Raw genomic sequence first — 20,178 nt, 5'->3', positions numbered from 1 at the left:
AAAAACTATTCTATAAATATTCTAGTCGATTTTATTACGTATGCATGGCGTATGCAAAGGATATTAGACTTAGACGTACATATTTTAATTGCCACGTGTAGATGCGATCAATTTCAGACGAAGACCGACATCTTCTATGCAGTGTAATAATGTTTTCCTTTCGTTTTTAGTTTTCTTGTGATTTATTTGCCGCCATGTCTTGGTCTCAAGGTTCAAGGGGTCCCTCAGAAGCTTCTTTCGAACTTCTGAACCACTTGAACAGGGAGGAACTGCAGAGAATGCTGAGTGACGATGATAAAATCCAGGACTTGGTAAACGACCATGAATCTGTGAGTGTCCACGTTACGTGTAGTTCTTGTCTCGTCATGTTCTTAATCTTATGAGTCACACTACCAGACCGAATTGTACGATTATAACTTTATATGGATAAAACAGTGGCAAAAAGAAGTAACCTCAGAGCTCACTAACGTTACACAAACTATGAGATAAGCATCTCAAAGTATAGTGTACAGAGGCGGCGGCACGTTTTTTTGACTGTGGGGGCGAAACTTCTGGCTTGTGAATATCACCAAATCGAGCGCCGAAGGCGCGAGGGGTCGCGCCGAAGGCGCGACCTTTCTAGGGGGGTCCGGGGGCATGCTCCCCCGGGAAAATTTTCAAATCTAGACCCTCTGAAACGCTGTTTCCTGCATTTTGTGGAGCAAATTTTGATGGTGTACTTAGGTATATTACTCTTACGTTTTCTGGAGAAGGGTGTATGACTGTCGCGAAAATAGACTGACCCATGCGACATTGAGGGGGCGGGGCGGAGCAAATGCCGCATTACCAACGGGATCGCAAGAATTATATACTATAGTATTTACAAACATGTATTTGCAAGTGTTTTAACTATTTTCTTGTTTTCGTTTTCAGATTCGACTTGTAAAATCGTGATGTGGGTTACAATTCGTTAGGCACCTGTTTTCATTCAGTTTGTTAACAGTTTCGTCGTTCAAAATTATGTTCTCGGCTCGATTTTCATTTGGTGTTTTCCGTTATGTAATAACAAAGCTTTCTACTAACTTATTCTTGTGTTACTAACTACATTTGACTATATAATAATCGACTCACAACACCGTTTCCAAACTTGCAAATAACCTTTATTAGACATAAGTAAAACGATGTGGGAACTTCATAACTTCGTAACTTACGCCGAGGGGCTCCCTCGGTATATAAAATCGCCATTGTAGCCTTTTACAAGTCATCACATTCTTACTTTAACACTGTTAAGTAGCAACAAATTATGTTAAGGGACCAGGTCTAGGATATCAAGCAGCACCAAAGGCCACAATTACATGTCTTAAACGATGAGCCAACCACGGTAGGTAAATACATTGGGTCAAGACTTCAAGATCGTGGTCTATGTGCCAACATGGTCCTGACATGCACAGCGTCGGTAGGTCGTTAGTTAAGTCACACGTTACAGTGAATGTACAATAGACGTTAAGTAATCTATACGCACCTATACATTATAATGGCTATATACTAATAATACGAAAAATACATGCAGTACATGTCAACAAATAGAGCGCCGAAGGCTAGTACTATACTCAGACTATTAAATGTGCATCCAACATAGAAGTAAAGTTTCTACAAGTTGAATAGTCTACTTGTTTGTTCACTTGTTTTTCCACTGTCCAAAGTGCCGCATTCGATCTCCATTCAGCGACGCAAAGTCAGCCGCAATGTCTGACAGGTCCATGTCATCCACAATGTCCTTGTGGACGTGCATTAGCATACAATTGTTGAGTCGCTGCTCTGTCATGGTGGAGCGTAGGTACGTCAGTAGTCTCTTCAATGATGAGAATGCTCTCTCAGAAGTGGCGGATGTGATGGGTACTGTCAGGTAGAGCCGGAGCAGTTTGTGGGTTTGTGTGAATGTCGATCGATGTGAGGCTGTGGTCATTGCAGAACAAATGGTTCGTATACTTGTGACTTTCTTCACCTCGGGAAGTGCCTGCTCGATTATGTCGGGGAGCATGGAGAGGTGGCGTCTCAGCTTGGGGGGGTCCAGGTCGTTCCCAAAGACTGACGACGTGACTTCATCCATCTTCTCTGTGAAGTCGTCTCCGTTCGCCGCATTCAGGAGGAGCTTCTCCATGGCGACGACAGGCTTCAGGAATTCCTGGTTAAACCTCTCTGTAAGTTCTCCTATCAGGAGGTCACATGCCTGGAAGTAAACCAGACGATGGAAATCCTTTGGGCAGGCGTGTCTGTGCGGATCACTTCCATCGTCCAGGCGCCTCGGCTGACGTCGGTACCGTGGAAGCACTGGCTCGTCTATGTTCAGCTCTCGAGCCTTCTCCACCGTTGATGCGTAGAATGCGTCGAACGACTCTTCCGTTCTCTGGCGCCGATAGTACTTCTTAAGTGTCTCCACACTGTCCATGGCTTCTTGTACACTCAAGTCCTTCTTTTGCAAGGTCGTCGACGTCGTCTCCGCCGCAAAGAACAGAAGCTGGCCTAAGCGGATAGAAAAGAGCGTGCCGAACTTTTCCAACGCAGCGAGGACACCGCCAGCTTTCAATCCATATTCGTCCCTTGTGGTCTCGTTGACTTGCTGCATAGTGTCCATGAGAGTGCTGTAGTTAGCGAGGATACTCTCAAGGGCTCCTGTTCGTACAGTCCAGCGTGTGGGACAGAGGGGCTTGATCGTTCCACTTGAAGTTGATGAATCAGCTCCGGAGGCCAATTGTGTGAACAAGGTCTTCCTCTTTGGCGAGTAATTGATCAGTTTGTCAATTTCTCTGGCAAGATCCATTGCGTCCCGAACGGCCACGATCTGTCTACAGGTATCTTGAAGACACAGATTTAGTGAGTGGGCCCAGCAATGGACTGGGACGGCGGCAGGCTCCTCTGTTTTTATTCGCGTTGCGACCCCAGTGCGATGGCCCTTCATGTTGGCTGCCCCGTCGTACGCCTGTCCGCGACACAGTTTCAGTGGAAGACCTGTCCGGAGAAGGGTGTCTTTGATCGCTGCTGTGATGGTGGCGGCGTCTGTAGATGAGAGCTTGTAGAGGCCAAGACTGTCCTCATGAACCTCGTAATCATGATCTACATACCGGACACTGATGTTCAGCTGTTCATTGCAAGAGACATCTGTAGCTTCGTCCGCAATGATAGCAAAATACGCTGGATTACTGCCTTTTATTCGTGCCAGCACCGACCTCAAGACATCGTTGCCCATGAGATTGATCAGTTCGTTGATATGGTCATGCGACATAAAGCGTCCTTGATGTAACCACGAACGGACAACTTCACTGTCGTCAGCCCAAGTTTGTAGAAGGTGGTAAAGGTTGCCATCCTTGTCGTGGTGACCTCGGATGGCAAGTCCTTGTCTTAACAAAAACTTCAGGGCTGACAGTTGCTTCAGGAGGCCATCCCGATGGAGCCGCTGTGTTTCCGCCATTTGTGAGTTGAGCTGAGCTTCAATGGATTGTCCGGAAATGGCAGAGCACTTCAACACAGCTTCTGTGTGTGGGTCTGAAGCCGCGTGAATGTCCAACCTTTCAATCCCTTTCTTGTAATTGTCAAACCCGTCTGTCACAAAGGAAGATTCTTGGTTAGTGGAAAAGGTGAGCCTGTGCTGTTTGGCATAGCGACAGGGGGCACAGAACACTTTTCGCTGTTTTGTGCATAAGGTGATCCACTTGCGATCCTTGTACCAGTCCGACTGAAACTTTCTTCCCTTGTTCTGAAATGCGCTAAGAACTGTGGGATCTTTGGGTTGAAATGCACCAGGGCCTGTAATGGTACATCCTATGCAGTCACAAGCAGCAGGCTGGGATGAAACACTTGGAGATGACACGGACGATGTAGGCTGCGCTTTTCCCGGCTCTTCCTGGGACGGTGTAGGCTGCGCTTTTCCCGGCTCTTTCTGAGACGATGTAGGCTGCGCTTTTCCCGGCTCTTTCTGAGACGATGTAGGCTGCGCTTTTCCCAGCTCTTTCTGAGACGATGTAGGCTGCGCTTGTCCCAGCTCTTCCTGGGATTGTGTAGGCTGCGCTTTTCCCGGCTCTTTCTGAGACGATGTAGGCTGCGCTCTTCCTGACTCGGGTGTTGTGGGCAAAGTCAGTGGCACATCCAAGACCTGTTATGATACAAATTGCATTTCTTGTTGATTTGCCCGGTTGGTTGATAAGGGAGTCTATTATATAATCCCAAGAAATTAAGTCGTTAAGATAAATGATGTTTATTTATGTTTTGATCTGACCACACACGGACTTGCCACGGTCATCCCTAGCTAATTCGCTCCAGACCGGCGGGATAGTCCGAGGCATCATTCCCCGGCCGCTGACAGTGCGTGCGTCTGTAACCAATTATTCCTGAATAAAGTGAGTGTCCACATCGTCCCCACGCCGTAACAAAACCATGCAGCAGTTTGTATAGTTTTTTTTTTTCTCAGCAAACTGTTCGTTTGGTTCGGTTGAGTATTTCCGTCCCAAACAAATATGTGACAGCCGGACTCTCCTCCGCCGGGGACTGCACGATGTAAAATATTTGTTGATACAAGATGATGAATCAACAATATTTTATATTAGTCCAGCAAATTATATATCACTAGTATCACTATGAGAGCGCCGCTGTAATTTTGTGTAACCCTGACGGAACGCTGTGTACGCCATCAGCCATCACACTCGCATTTAAACTTAACCGTAAAAAAACAGAGTAAGAAATGACAAAATACAAACATAAATTTGATATAAAAAACAGCTGGCGCAGAGATATACCAAAACAATCTTTGTAAATAGATGCATACCTTGTCTTGAAGCTCTCGAGTTCTGGATTGATCGTCAGGGTTCTGGTTGTTATTGGTCGCACTCTCTTCCGGTCGACCACGGGTGAGAAATGACAGGATTGTCGTTTTCTTCTTGCAGGACGAATTTCCATCTTTCGCTTTCCGTTTTGGAGCCATGTTGGCGTCCGTCCGGGCGTCGATAAAACTTTTATGGACCGCACTGATCTCTGGGAATTTTTTACTTTTTCCGAGAGTTTCCGACAGCCTCCGACGTACGCCGACAGAATCAAGCTCCATATTTGGTGCGTTACCTTATCACATGACCCCTCCGCATATCGGGAAGGTTCAGAGGAGTTCACGACTCGGACGTGCAGAAGGTTCGGNAATGAGTAGAGTAGAGTAGAGTTGTTCCAGCCCGGTTGGACGAATGCGTTTTAAATGGCTGGAATCATAATATTGGAGTACAAGTTATGATACATATAAACGTATGAAACGACCTCTACTAGGCTTTGTAAATCATATGTCACTGGAAATAGTAGAAATTTGCCAAAGTAGTGTGTTAATTAACTTTCAGTCTATTTGGCCAATTTCTACTTTTTCCAGCGACTCCTACATCTACATCTACGTAATACTGGGCAATGCCCCTCGCGGGACTTTGTGCCCAGGGGAGTGAGGATGCCCTAGCAAACCGGTGGTGGTGAGACAAAAATAGTGAAAAAAAAAAAAAAACGTATTCATTCAACAGACAAAAATAACAGTGCTGTGCTGTACAAGTTGCTAGGGCATAGTTCGGTCTTACAGCTGGGTAGAGCTAGGGTAGCCATAATACTTGGCTACCCCAGCTTTGAAATGTTCTACGGAGGTGGTATGTATCAGATGTTCTGGCAGGCTATTCCACTCTATGACTGTCCGGGGGAAGTAACTTGCCCTGTATGTTTCGGTTTTGCATGTTAAAAACGTTGGTTGTGACCTCTTGTAATGTTGTTGTTTTGTGTAAGTATGGTGTGGATGGGTATTGCAATGAGGTTGTTGACTGCCTTGTACATTAGTGTAAGTCGTGCTTGTTGTCTTCTCTGTGCTAGGGTCGCCCATCCAAGTGATTGTTGTAGTGATGTATTGCTGGTGGATTGTTTGTAGTTGCCTGTGACAAACCTGGCAGTCCTACGCTGGACTGATTCCAGCTTCTCCTCAAGGCTGTTCGTTTGTGCGTGTTTTAGTTTGTGGGGGTCCCAGACTGAAGAACAGTATTCTATTAGGGCGGACTATGGAAGTGTAAGCCTTAGCTCTTACCTCTTTACTTGCCCCCCTTAAGTTGCGTCGGACAAATCCCAAGGTGCTGTTGGCTTTGGCTGTAATGTCATTGATATGAGGCTTCCACCTATACAGTAAGATTGTGGGTGAGAATGGCACCTACATGTAGGTACGGATGCTGGCTGTTACAGTTGAGTGGTTCGTTAAGCATTGTGTACAAAAAATCATGTGAGCTTCTGGACTTGTGGATGTGCAAGATGGAACATTTTTTTACATTAAAGCGCAACTGCCAAGTGTTAGACCACATACAAAGATTATCTAGGTCAGTTTGGAGGGCATAATGGTCTTCGTCACGGACTATGGGGCGGTAAACGAGACAGTCATCAGCAAATAGTCTGATTGGGATGTTATGTCTTTGTTGATATCATTTATGTAAATCAAAAAAAGTAATGGCCCTAGCACCGTTCCCTGAGGTACTCCGGATCTTACTCTGACAGGACCAGACTTTTCCCCATCGATCACCACTTGTTGCTGACGGTCCAGTAGCCAGTTTTGTACCCAGGTGAGTGTTCGCCCCCTGATCCCGTGAAAGTGTAACTTATGCAGCATCCTGTGGTGCGGAACGCTGTCGAATGCCTTCGAAAAATCCAAAATAGCCATATCTATTTGCTGCCCTATGTCAAACCAAGACGTTAGGTCGTGTAGAGTTGTGATCAGCTGTGACTCACAGGAGTGTTTTGTTCTGAATCCATGTTGGGTGGGGAGTAAGATATTATGAGTTTCTAAATGTTTCATGGTGGCTGAGAAAAGTATGTGTTCCAGGAGCTTACAACAGACGCAGGTGAGAGAGACGGGCCGGTAGTTTGCGGGGTCGCTTCTGTCCCCCTTTTTAAAAATTGGGTTCACAAAAGCGGTCCGCCAGTCTGTCGGTACCTGCCCAGTTGCAAGGGACTGGTTGAAGATTATTTGTAAAATTGGACTGATCTCTATGGCGTAGTCCTTAAGAATTCTGCAGGGAATTTGATCTGGCCCACAGGGTTTATCCCCTGTAGGAGTTTTTGCACCCCCAGCAGGGTCACCTCGACCTCTGGCATGTCGGGGTAGGGGCTGTCCCCTAGGTCGGGTACGTTGACCATGTCTTCATCTGTAAAGACAGAGTCGTACTGCCTGCTGAGGATTTCTGCCTTACCCTGGGCATCCACAACGAGGCTGTTGTGTTGCGCTAGGGGGGCCACCCCAGACGACGTCTGTTTTTTGCTTTTTATGTACTGCCAAAATTTCTTGGGATTTTCCAAAGCTTCATCTAGGATTTCTTTTAAGTAATCATTGTGTGCTTTTTTGATCTTTTGCTTAGCCAGTCTGCGCATGGTCTTAAAGTTTTCCCAGTCTTGTTCTTCCATTGTACTCTTAGCTCTTTTGTAGAGTTTTTTCTTCTTCTTGATTATACGTTTAAGAGATGAGTTAAACCATGGACATTGATTTTTATTAGACAGTCTTTTCTGGGGTATATGTTTGAGAATGAGATGTTTGAGACCTTTTGTGAAGTAGTTCCAGTTGTCTTCTACTGAGTGGTTGGTTGGGACTCTTTCCGTGAATTGTTTCTCTAGGTTTTTTATCCCTTCTACTAACGCTGGTTTATCCGTTTTCTTGTATAAGTAAACTGTACGAGGTTTCTTCCTGTTGTGTTTGACGTGGGTTTTTATGCCTACTGTTACCGCATCATGGTCACTTATCCCTGGGGTGACATTGACATTCTCCACCAGGTCAGGATTAGACACTAAAGCCAAGTCAAGTATGTTATGGCCACGAGTAGGGGCCAATACCACTTGGGACAGGCTAGAGCTCTGTACAACCTCTAGAAATTTCTCGTTCAGTCCCGTCCCATATTGGGGCGTGGGATTGACGGTGGGCGTCTCAGAGCTCCAACATATGTCCAGCATATTGAAGTCCCCGAATAATGCGAATTTGGTGGGGAGGGTTTATCTACAGTGTTGTTCAGAGATGTCTCAAGTTCATCCACATACACAAGTCCAGAGGTTGGGGGCCTATAAGCTGAGCCCACACACCAGGGTCTATATCCTGCCTGTTGTATCATAGCCCATACAATCTCCGCATTTGAGGGGTCATGTACAGGCGATGAGACCAAGGAGGACCTAACAGCAATAAACACCCCCCCTCCTTGGCTGTTACGATCTTTACGATATATATCGTAGCCTTCTGGGAAAATCTCTGCATTTGTATAATCAGGATCTAAGTGTGACTCATTTCCGCAGATAACATCAGGGTTTTCTGTGGCTACTAATGCACTAAACTGGGCATTTTTATCTACTCCCCTTAGACTCCTACAATTCAAAGATAATAGTTAATACGTGTAGGTTCTGTAAAATTCCCTTACCTTTGCCCAGGGATTGGGTAGTGCAGGGAGAGGAAGTGGAGGTAGGTTTGAAGGATGGGATGCTGTCATTGAAAGTGTTGTTATCTGAAGACCAGGATTCGCTGTGGGTATTGGAACCTGTGGTAAAATTGGATGCAATGTGTGAAATGTTGTCGTCGGTGTCATCATCTATATCCCTCTCTAGGAGAGGACTATAGAATGATTCATCCCTATCATGAATCCATGAGCTAAAGTCAAACAAGCTGGAGGTGAAGCTAGGCAAACCACAGTTGTTACAGATCCATGAGCATGACGAGTTTTGGTAATGTTTGTACATTTTATCCCCCACTCCACAACATTTGATATGAACCCATTGGTCACAGTTATCACATTGCATGGCTCGATGGTTTGAGGCCACGGCGCGACCGCACCCTCCGCACGGGAACTTGATAGGTCCGGGGTTACTGTGCACATCCCCTGACATGAGGAGGATAGCAAGCAGAAATCCAGATGGACCCTCAAAACCCAGAGGTACCGGCGCCCCGTATCCCCTGTTGTATTTTGAACCGAGTGGTTTGACTAGTGATGATATACCCAAGCCCAGCAGGCTGGGCGAGTGTGTCTCATAACCTCCTTTGCTAAAGAGTATGTTAAAACCTGTTTGTTTGCCAAAATCACAACTTTTACATATTTCTTCTGCATGTTTCAAATCGCATGCTGCGCACATAAAGTGACGGTAAAGGGCGAGCAAGATATTCACGCACAACAATAAGCCAACATGGCGCCGCGTCGTAGCGCTTGGCGCGAAACTCGAGTGCATGTTTTCCGGAATAGAGGATCGATGCAGTACAAAAACGTCAAAACTGTTAACTAGAAGGTGTCTGTAAAGTTCAGCTAATATACCCAGCTGTTCTAGACCGTTCTAATCCTACCGTTGCCCTGGAAAACGGGCGAGAATGGCGAAAAAACTCGGGAGCCCGAAAATACCACCACCGGCCGCCAGGCCTGACCTCTGATCTCAAAAAAGTTATTCTTAGCTTGATTACAGTAGCAAAGGCTTTGTAAAGCGGTAATTCATTGGTATGTGGTACCAAAGTTGTAAATGCAGGGATTTAATTTCGCGGTACCTTGAAAAAGGACTTTTCGTAGCACTGTAGTCTCTTACTACCAATGAAAGTGTTTGCGGTGGTTTTAAGTTTGCAGTGAAACGGCTACCTCGAAAACCGCGAACATTAAACCACCACGAAAGTTTCTGCATTTACAGTATTATATATAAACATCCAGGTGAAGTCCCTTCAGCTTGAGCGTGAGATGTTACTGGCCAGTAACCGCAGCCTGGCTGAGTTTAACCTGGAGAAGGAACCTCAGCTGGTGTCGGGCAGACAGAAACTCTCCCGCGTACACCAGGAGGCTGCCGAACTACGAGTCCTGTACGACGAGAAAAAACAGCGACTAGGTAACTGGTGTCTTAATCTAGAGCATGCCATTTTTTTCTCTCAGAATGCCATGTCTTCGTACTCTAGAAATGTTTGTGAACGTTTTAAGGACAACACAGCCATTATATCTATTTATGCAAATGCATATAGTGTCCAGCTCTTACTCAAACACATGTATGATGACCAGCCTCTCCAGCTCTGTCCTGCCACTTGCTACATGATATGAGGTGTTTGCCACTTTACCAGTATTAACTGTACTGACAGCCATCGGGTAGAGGTAATTTGTTTGGAGAAGAAGAAGAAATGATGCAAAGTCAAAGACAACAAGGTAAACGTAATTAAGACACTGTAAAAAAAGGAAAATTTGAAGTTTTAACCTGGGTTTCAGAGTCCCTGACGCAGAAGAATGACCTGGACACGACCCATGCACTACTGCAGGCCGCTGCTGCGGAGATAGAGGAGGAATCTGAGGTACCGTTGGTGATTTTATACGTAGACTGAGATCATGAAGGGGATTATCACGTCAAATTTGTGGAGAGGAGCTATCGTTTTGGCCAAGAATTAGGGTCTCATTCCTACGTGGGATTTACAAGTGTATGAAACCCATACACATATGAAACTGTTGCATCGTACAAAATTGTGGGTAGCGTGGTGGGCAATGTCAGTACCAGTACTTCAGTCCAATTTCGTATACGTGTCGCCAAAATATGGGACACTTGCTTCCCTAAATTGGTTAGGCCAGTCTGCTTGACCAATGGGCAGTTTCTTACATGGGCTGGTAAAATTGCTATTTGGTGCTCCATGGTAGGTGCATGTGAATTATAGCTGTCCTTTAAATTAGTGTAATATGCCAATTAGCTATACATGACATTGTATTACATTACATATATGCTCTTGCTGATACTGACAGCACCTGTATTTCCCAGTCCCTAGCTGACCAGTTCCTTGAAGGAGGCATGGCTGTGGAAGACTTCCTCTCACAGTACCAGGAGAAGAGGAGACTAGCACACCTGCGCAGAGTCAAGTCAGAAAAGATGCAGGAACTCATGAACCGTTCACAGAGCGCTCCCGCGCCGCAGCCTCGCGTGTACGGGAACTACGGGTACGGGCAGGGACAGCCGTACCAGAGTCAGCCGTATCAGCCGGTTCCGAACCAGCCACACGGGATTCTTAGGATGCCGGAGCCCATGATGCAGTATCATCGGTAGTGTGGTCCAATGTTGAGTACAGTCTGTCAAATAATGTGTCTGAAGTGTGTCAAGTTATTGTCTGATAAGAGCAGTTTTTATTGTAGTTTGTAGTAGCTGTAAATAAAAGATGCTGACAAATTGTAACTTTATCCCAAAAAAGACTCAGAACTGAGGATTTGAGATAGTGTGACCCAAGGAGTTTTTAAGAAATGTAATCTTTTTGGTAAATGTACAAATTTGTTAGGTATTGTTGTGCCTGATTTTATCACTATGAAATATGATAATGCTTTTCTGTCCCTGGAACCAAGAGGGCACCTGCCTTATTAACTTTCTTCCTGCTAGGGTATTATCCATGAAGCAAACTTATGTTTTTACACTGTAACTCAGTAAGAAGAAGGCTATGCAGCTTCTGCATGAGAAATACAGTACCTCATGAAGTATGCTGTGATTGAAGACAAATACTTATGTCATATTTAATATTATTCTGTCTATACATCAACTTTTTACTGTAGCATTTAACTTGAATTTGACTCTGGTCACTTAAGATCAATTACAAAGTTGTATTTTCAGTCGCTGCATATTCAAAATGATGTCTTCCTTGTTTTATACTAGGTAGTGTGCATTTACGATAATTTTTTAAAACTTGAAAATGATTTCCATACCATGTTACAAAGGATAGGAAGAGTGCTTTTATGTCCATTGAATCTTTGCCTTTCAAACATCCAATTTTGACCCAAAAAAATGCAGGCTGCCCGTACACATATAGCAAGGCTTTACAAAGAATGATTGACAGTAACTTAAGATGAATTTATGGAAATTATTTATTGATAGTAAACAACTGATGTCTCTCAGAAATGCAAGATGCTTTTTTTTATGGTATAATATATAAATCTAGAACGTTATATGTGCTTTTAATTAGCTTACCCACAGCTTACAATACAGCTTACCCACAGTTTTATGGCTACACTTTAAGAAAGGTAGGAAAATAGGGAACATTGTAAAGGGATGTCAGGAGTGTGAAGAAAAACTTGTTTGAAACCCTGCATAACTGTAGAATAGTGCCCCCTAGTGTTGTGGACTGGCATTGACATTTTTCTGGTTTCTAAACTGTGAACCTGTATTCAAGAAAAAACTGTTTTGTATTAGCATCTTGTTTGTGTCAGTTAAATGAATTTTAAATAGTTTTCAATTGATAACTTTATATGCATGTTTTCTGTTGTTTATGGAAAACTGTTGTTAAACTTAAGAATGACAACTGAAGATGTTTTTAAAATGGAGTTGTTATATGTGGAGCCACTATTTGAACAGTAGTTTAATGTCAGCATTTGCTTTTGCGCTATTTATCATGCAGTTTTAGAAACACAGTTTTAGGCACAATAAGTGCAGGATACAACACGCATATGAAGCATTTTAACCTGTTTGAAAATTAAATATGTTGCCTGTGACATTATTACTTCAGAATGCCATATTGACAAGAACTATTTATAACTGGCTTTTTAATCAGCGCAAAGTCTTAAAGTCTGTAAAATAATGTATATTACTGTGATGTTTAATAAAAGATGTACATGTGCAAACCTAAGAGGCTATGTAGTTTTAAAATACTGTTTTTATTGTGTCAATGTCAGAGAAATATGTACAAATGATTTAAGATTTTTATGTTTCCAAGGTTTGACTTTAGCCATATACTGGGGTTATACCCGTCACATTATCCGAGATCTCAGGCATATTGGCCTTCTGTAAGATTGACAGAGGGTTGCGCGTATTTTTCACCTGAAAACCGTCCCTGTCACAGATAAGCCATACTTTGTACCTTGTACAATTGTTGTGAAATAAAGTTATAATTATAAGGGAGGCTTGGGCGATTGCTGCAGAATCGTCGTCCGATCGATTTTTGCAGGACAGAGACACCTCAGGTAGTTTTCCCTAAGGCCACAACTTTTATGTGCCTGCACTAGGGCTGGGTATCGGTACAGCGTACCGGTACAAAACCGTTTTTTCGTATTGAACCGGTCCAGAAAAACCGGACCTTAAAAAAATTGGTGGACCGGATGTTGGACCGATTAGAAAATTAAGAGATTATTTTATCAGGCATTCACACGTTTTGGCGCTTGCAGGTGGAAGAAAATAACAAGAGTGAAGTAGAGTGCAGTATATAGTAATTTCTACCAAGTTTTACAGCCAATCATACAGGTGCAGTTAGCATTGTAGGATTTTAGAACGTCAGTGTAAGTCTAATACTCCACCAAACAGATTTCTTTGTAGTGAAATGGACCATTGGTATGAGTCATACTGAATCAGGTTCAGGTCCGGACCTGGACCTGATCCTCTGGACCTGAACCAGACCTGGACCTGAATTTTCTGTACCGGTACCCAGCCCTAGCCTGCACATCTAACCCTTGAAAGATAATGGAACAACAGATAATAAACTGGATAATGAATGAGTGAGTGTAAGGGATATCTCATTTCTTATAGTTATCTTTTTCAGGAGGATAGAAAGTTTTCTTTTAAAGATTGTGTCATGAGGTCCATGGGTAATTTGCCAAGTGAACTTGACATTATTCACAAAAGGTAGTAGTAGGCATCTTTCCAGATGATGGTAGCACTCTCTCCTTGAAGTTAGGGCGGTTGACAGCGTCGACTGTGGGACTGTAACCCAATCCTCGCATGACAGTCGTGTCCGCAGTTTGGGCATATAAGGTATACTTAGGCTAAGTGGCCTGTTCCCTATTCAAACAAGAACATTTCCAGTGTTGTTTAGTCATTCATTGACAGCCCTCAGGCCTTGCAAAGTTTGGGTCATTCCACAAACATTCCAGGGGTGACAGGGCAACTCTTGAAGTTAATAATTTACAGCGTAACACGATAACGTTCACATCAATAGGGGAAGAAAGGGTTGAAGCAAACAATAGCAACCTGCCGCAACAATTTCTCACTTCTGCTGACAACCCCATCCTGGACCTTAATGGTTCAGTCCACATGTAAGTCTGTCATCTGTGCAAGGTACAAGGGTCCTTGGATGGACAATTTGCTGGTGTCCTTGACCCATATGATTGCACATACTGGTTTGATTTTGTAACAATATCTTGTGTCCACAATTTCTTGTGAACTACCATCTTCTGTGCTTTGAAACTGCTGGTGCTATAAATTGCTGTGACCTAGAGGGACTTACTAATTAAATATGTTTAATCAGCTTCAACCAGTTACTCAATCTAGATCTTTGTCTGTCTGCAGTGTCTGGTGCTTCTACTCTACAGGTGCCTGGCCAGGAAGTTCTATATATAGGAGTGCTGTAGAAGTGTAGAAGCTTGATTTTACAGTAGGCCGCTTTGACAAATCAAAACCCCAGGCCTGTCCAGGTTGAGTGATGGCAGACCCTGGTGTGTGGGACTGTGTGGTGGTTGGTGCAGGGGTCATGGGGTCAGCCTGTAGTCTCCAGCTGGTACAGAATGGAGTCAGAACACTACTGCTGGAGCAGGTAAAACATTTAGCAATTGCTTTACTTGCATGCTCAGATTTTTAAAGTTTATGAAATTATCAAATTTTTTAAACATTATGAATTTGCAACAATTAGATTGTGTACTAGAAAATAAAGGCAATAACATTAATTAGCATATCAATTAAGTGATTTCCATAAATAATGAACATAAGGGATAATAAAAACATAGTAAATCTAAGAATATACTGCAATAGCCGTACAATTGTTTAGCAATATTGTGTCTTGATTATGTCGGAATTCCCCACAGTTTTGTCTCCCCCATTCCCGCGGAAGTTCGTGGGGCCAGACGAGGGCGACACGTAAATCGTACAGGCAGGAACACTATGCCAGGATGGCAGCAGAGTCCAACAAGCTGTGGAGGCAGGTGGAGACTGAATCTGGTACCAAACTCACCGTGTAAGGATTGGACATTGTACACTTGCTGTAGCTTTCTAAACTGTAAATGCAAATGTTCGCGGTTTTCGCGGTGGCCGATTTACCGCGAACTTAAAACCACCGTGAACATTTTTCCATGGTAGTAAGAGACTACAGTGCATGCTGCTACCGCGAACTTAAAACCACCGCAAAAAGTCCCTTTTCCCGCTACACTGTGAAATTAAATCCCCAGGAACTTAAATGCATTTACAGTACTCTCCAAGCAGAGGTTTGGCAGCAGCTGTTTTTTTAAATGTTCTTAAGCCATTTTATTGACAGACTTTCTATTCTGTACCATTTTCTTTTTGACTTACGGCCAAACATGGCTGGGAGACAAAGAAATTGAATAACACGTCAAAACAGCCAGAGCCAAACCTCTGCTTGGTCAGAGTCTTTCTAAATTGTTTTCTTGGTGAGCAAAGTGCCTACATGTGGCAAATATAAGCACTGCAACTGACAATTCTTATAAGAGGGTCTGCATGCAGCAGCGTAAGGTGTAGGCAGCCTATTTTATTTCCCATAATTCTTAGGGAAAACCATCTTATCTACGTAATTCGTAGCGAGGCGACCAAATTTAGCGTAATTGCCTTCCTTGATTTAGTGTAATACGTAGGGGGCTCTTCTGAATTCAGTGTAAATCGTTGTCGGGAGCCCCCATGCAGACCCTCTTATAATCATATTCATATGTCAGATAGTTAAGTTTCTTTTTCATACTGTTACTCTTTTTAGAATGTTTTAATTTTAAGTTATTCATTTCAATGAGGCACCACTGCAAAAGTTTCAGCTCAATCAAGGTAATATATATAGAGAGAGATGAAGGGCCGCCCTTGTCCAGCCATTTAAAACAAATCATGATTCTTTAAATGATGAAATGATTTCTCCATGAAGAAATTAAAAAGAAATTGTTGTTCCAATTTAATCAGGGATGCCAGACAGCTTGCTTGGGGCAGACCAGACAACCCTATACTACAGGACATACATACCAACCTGCACAAGGTCGGAGTTCAGTCTCAGGTTCTGACCAATCAGGACCTCCGACACCAGTTCCCCATGCTGCGTTTCCCTGGCAACTACGTGGGCGTGACGGAGGCGGGGGCCGGACTCATCAAGGCAGACCAGGCTGTTAGGGCTCTTCAGGTGATCTCGCTTTATAGAACCCTTAATTACTGTAAAAGCAATCCAGTGGTTTAATGTTCGCAGTTTTTGTGGCGGCCACTTCACCATGAACTGAAAAACACCACGAACATTTTTCCATAGCAGTACGAGAGTACAGTGCATGGTGCTACCGCAAACTTAGAACCACCGCAAAAAGTTATTTTTCCTGCTACCGCGAAATTAAATCCCAGGGATTGAGAATGTTTGTTTCAGCTTGACTCAAGAAGCTTTAGTAGATGGATCCTTGTGATATTTGGTTATGTAGGTTAAGAGCTTGGCAAAAGGAAAGTCAAGGTCAATATGGGCCTCCTACTTGTCCTAGTGACTTTCTACAGTTCTACAGCAAAACTTCTGGTTTTGATATCTCGCTCTGGACATGCTATATTGGTCATGTACGTAGTTTCACTGAAAAGGTAATAGAACTGCTACGGTAACCTAAAACAGTTGACCGTTTCCAAAATCATATCCAGTTGCTTGAGCAATCCAGGCTATTTGGCTTACATGTATCTTATAACCTGGATGTCGAACCTTCATCAACATGAAAAATTATGGTCATATAGGTAGCTTTTACTTCTATTTAATATGTGCTCAGGTAGAACCCAGATGCTGTCTTAGATTCTACCATTAGGTAATATGTTCTAAAAATCTACTAATCTTAGAACATTGTGTATTGTTGTCAAGTTACTAGTACAATCATTGAATGTATTCTGTGCTGAGCAAAATTAGTTCCAGTCTCATGAAATGTTTTGCATTTCCTTGCAAATTTCAACACTCAACAACATATAACATTATCACTGTTCCACCCTAGGACCTGTTTATACAGAAAGGTGGATGTATGAGAGATGGTGAGGCAGTGACAGGGATCATACCAGGGCCGACAGTGTCAGTTACCACGTCTAAGAGGACCTTACAGACCAAACGTTTGGTGTTGACATGCGGACCTTGGGCGGGCAAGCTGTTATCAAATCTTGGCCTGGACCTACCTCTCAAGGTATAATCAGTATTTGCATTAACTGTGTCTTAGCTTTGTTTCCCATTGAAATCCAAAATTGTCTTCAGCTTGACTTTGCCTTACCTTTTATTTTCTATTGGAATCCAAGTTGTCTTCAGCCTAAAATTGTGTTACAATATAACGTTTCCTATTGGACATCTAAAATTGTCTTCATTCAGAGTTAGAGTATAAAAGACCTGTTTCTTCCAGATCACTTCAGTGTCACTTACGAAAACTGGTGGATGCCAGTTGAAATGTTTGACCGTATCCAAAAGCATATGCAGTTGTTTGAGTAATTACTTTTTGGCATATCTTATTACCTGGATGTCTAACCTTCATCGATGTACAGTATAGCTATGACCTCTTTCATTTCGCGTACCACAGCGTACCACCCATAGCACATCCCGTACAGGAGTGCTGCATTTTCCTTAGCATTGCCACAATGTGTTAAACTTCTGCAAAAAAAATTCATACTGATGAAGTATATCAACCATAAGAACTGAGCACAATGATGTGGGGAGATAGTCACAATGTATAGTTTGCATCTAATCATTTATTCATCAATTCACCCATCCATCTATTCTTTTATTGACATTCATAGTAAACTGTTATACATACACATGTAGAGCTTTTCTCAAATTTCCAATAATATTCATTAGTGACTGCACTCTTCTCTTCTCAGACACTTCGTATCAATGTGTGTTACTGGAAAGAAAAGGACCCACCTTCCTATTCCCTGCTGTCTGACTTCCCAGTGTTTAAGGATGAGGAGGTAGAGGTGTATGGGCTGCCATGCTTCGAATATCCAGACATGATGAAGGTAAACTAAATTTGCTCACTCACTCTCACTCACTCATGGCCCATAACCACAGTGGTCATAGGGGCTCCACGACATCCAGTAGCAGTAAAAAAACCCAGCTTGCTTGAATACACTTTTAAGGGCAAGGATAAATTCATTCAGGTTTAGAATTTACACTTCTGCATCTGTCTTGGTACACATTATCAACATTGTGACAAAGGATGTAAACGTTTCTTCTGGACCAACTCAAGGACTGACTCACTCAGCAAATCTTTGACCACTTCTCTGAATACCCTGTCACGCCTTGATATGAAAAAGTGAGGTGTTTTGAGCAACCTGAAATAAGCCTGCAGGAGACCAGAGGTCCTGTAGAAAATCTTTTGTTATTGGGTTGGATTATGGTTGAATCTATGTTTCAGGTTTGGTTACTGAAATGGGCTTATTTTAAAAGCTTATCAACCCTAGATTGTATGAATTTGGTCAATATGTTAAAGCTTGGATGGCACCATTACAGCACTTTACATGTCCTTGGTCATAAATCCTATGTTTAAGTCTAAGTTCAAGTCCATCTGTTCCATTGTCTTTTTATAGATCTGTCGCCACACTGGACATCCAGCTGACCCAGACAACAGGGATGTTAACATGCAGGCAGACTTGACCTTTGACCTGCAGTTCTTGAGGGACTTTGTTAGGAAACACTTCCCAGGGTTACACGACAAGCCTAGCATCGTGGAGACCTGCATGTATACGGTATGCAAGCTAGCCTGGTATCCAGCCGTATCAAAGCTCCCGAGTCTCTTGTCCTCTCCACGGAGACTCTGGAGCTATAATACGGCTGGATACTAGGCTATGCAAGCAAGTTATGTCTTTTTCCTCGGATGAGAAGTAAACTTACAGTACTGTAAATTTGTCTACTTTGCAGTGGTTTTATTTCCTTGGAGGATAGTAATCTCCAACCAGATCCACGGTGCGTAATGTCTAGTATCTTTCCTGACTGTTCCACTACCCATGTATTGCTTGTGAAATTAACCATGTAATTCGTCCAGACACACCAGTATATGTTATCCCTCCATGTGCAATAGTACTCGACTGTACAAACACTAGTCTTAGTGGTTGCCAGATGTACTATTGCTGTTGTTGTTTTTAATAAAAAAAAAAAATGTCTAGTATCAAACTTCCCGTAGGGCCCGTTTGACTCCCTTAGCCGGCTACACTCCTTGGCCAGCTTTGATACTATCTTATGGCACCGTAGGGTCTGCTTAGAGATTAGGAGGATAGAGGGTTTCATGTTCTGCTGAAGCAATCATTCTGTAGTTCAGCATTGAGGACATTTTTCAGTTATAATTGTTTTTCTGAGTTAAGACACTCTTTTAACACAAACACAGCTTTAATTTCAACGACATTTCGGTGACCATCTCTCACCTTCCTAAGGGCAATTCTGACTGGTTTACATTGTACCGCAGCAATACGTATCTCTGCTTACAGATGTGGTCACAGTATTTACATGTATACAGTAATTGTTGTTGTTAGAATTGGTATAACCTACTATTATTTGCTGAACTATTGCCTTACAGAACACCCCAGATGGAGAGTATATTCTAGACAGACATCCAAAACACAGGAACATTGTCATTGGTGCTGGCTTCTCAGGTAACTCACTGAAGGATTTTGAACTCATTTTCAAAAGTGAAGTGTTGAAAGAAGAAATTCAACAAAGTCGCTGAACTTCTATTTTAGATTTGTAACAGCTTCATATAGATCAAACATTTTTTCTACTGACCAATCTTGAAAATCAGACATGTTTTGTGCAGAATACTAGTTTTGATCAGCAAGAGAAAAATTATTGTAGCCTTACATAAGTCTTTGAACTTTAATGACTTTTGTCACATTTAAGATAAATTCAGACAAGATGTGTCTATAAAATTCCTAATCAAAATACTGGGTTACAATAAGGAATGTATCTTACAACTACTATTTTCATAGGGCATGGATTCAAGTTGGCACCCATGGTGGGTAAGTTGCTGTGTGAGCTGGTGTTGGACAGGGCACCCAGTCTGGACATGACTCCCTTCAGAGTGGACAGATTCACCTCTAAAAAGACTGTCTCAAAGCTGTGATACTTGTGTTAACATTGCATGCAAGTCTACAGTTTTTGATAATTTGATAAATGCTAAATACTGGTGCAATTGTAAGTTCAATGAAGTTTACCCCAAAACATCAAGAAGTACAAGATTTTGTAGTGGGTAGAAGAAGTATTTACAATAAGAGAGAAACTTTCATTACGATATGATAAAT

At 42.8% G+C, this 20,178-nt stretch overlaps 3 protein-coding genes across 4 annotated transcripts; 2 read left to right on the top strand and 1 right to left on the bottom strand.

Moving 5' to 3' along the window:
- The first annotated feature begins 86 nt into the window (after window positions 1-86).
- LOC118425890 (vacuolar protein sorting-associated protein 37B-like) lies at window positions 87-12,607 on the top strand. The gene is made up of 4 exons (XM_035835028.1): window positions 87-329; window positions 9,687-9,858; window positions 10,227-10,309; window positions 10,765-12,607. The coding sequence occupies exons 1-4, from the start codon at window positions 195-197 to the stop codon at window positions 11,044-11,046; spliced, it is 672 nt and encodes a 223-aa protein (XP_035690921.1). The 5' UTR covers window positions 87-194; the 3' UTR covers window positions 11,047-12,607.
- Window positions 531-5,154, bottom strand: LOC118425889 (zinc finger MYM-type protein 1-like). Its single transcript, XM_035835027.1, has one exon. It carries the CDS (start codon window positions 3,446-3,448, stop codon window positions 1,658-1,660), a length of 1,791 nt encoding a protein of 596 aa, XP_035690920.1. The 5' UTR covers window positions 3,449-5,154; the 3' UTR covers window positions 531-1,657.
- A 1,298-nt stretch (window positions 12,608-13,905) lies between the features above and the next one.
- LOC118425758 (peroxisomal sarcosine oxidase-like) lies at window positions 13,906-20,040 on the top strand. Of its 2 annotated transcripts, XM_035834826.1 has the most exons (9): window positions 13,906-14,006; window positions 14,260-14,503; window positions 14,772-14,920; window positions 15,862-16,075; window positions 16,902-17,084; window positions 17,767-17,904; window positions 18,475-18,633; window positions 19,458-19,533; window positions 19,867-20,040. In XM_035834826.1, the coding sequence occupies exons 2-9, from the start codon at window positions 14,393-14,395 to the stop codon at window positions 19,998-20,000; spliced, it is 1,164 nt and encodes a 387-aa protein (XP_035690719.1). In that variant the 5' UTR covers window positions 13,906-14,006; window positions 14,260-14,392; the 3' UTR covers window positions 20,001-20,040. The 2 variants fall into 2 exon arrangements, with proteins under 2 accessions (XP_035690719.1, XP_035690718.1); XM_035834825.1 differs by lacking the exon at window positions 13,906-14,006 and having other exon boundaries at window positions 14,016-14,503.
- Window positions 20,041-20,178: the final 138 nt, after the last annotated feature.

This window comes from Branchiostoma floridae, chromosome 11 (genome assembly GCF_000003815.2).
Source record: "Branchiostoma floridae strain S238N-H82 chromosome 11, Bfl_VNyyK, whole genome shotgun sequence".
NCBI lineage: Eukaryota > Metazoa > Chordata > Leptocardii > Amphioxiformes > Branchiostomatidae > Branchiostoma > Branchiostoma floridae.
This window is presented reverse-complemented; position numbering and strand designations above follow the sequence as displayed.

Bases quoted from the DNA above. Each gene is read 5' to 3' on its own strand.
- LOC118425890 (XM_035835028.1), top strand. From the start codon at position 195: ATGTCTTGGTCTCAAGGTTCAAGGGGTCCCTCAGAAGCTTCTTTCGAA. The intron at 9,859-10,226 runs GTAACTGGTGTC...CCTGGGTTTCAG, and splicing joins CGAGAAAAAACAGCGACTAG to AGTCCCTGACGCAGAAGAAT. The intron at 10,310-10,764 runs GTACCGTTGGTG...TGTATTTCCCAG, and splicing joins AGATAGAGGAGGAATCTGAG to TCCCTAGCTGACCAGTTCCT.
- LOC118425758 (XM_035834826.1), top strand. From the start codon at position 14,393: ATGGCAGACCCTGGTGTGTGGGACTGTGTGGTGGTTGGTGCAGGGGTC. The intron at 17,905-18,474 runs GTAAACTAAATT...GTCTTTTTATAG, and splicing joins AATATCCAGACATGATGAAG to ATCTGTCGCCACACTGGACA. The intron at 18,634-19,457 runs GTATGCAAGCTA...ATTGCCTTACAG, and splicing joins TGGAGACCTGCATGTATACG to AACACCCCAGATGGAGAGTA.
- LOC118425889 (XM_035835027.1), bottom strand. From the start codon at position 3,448: ATGGCGGAAACACAGCGGCTCCATCGGGATGGCCTCCTGAAGCAACTG.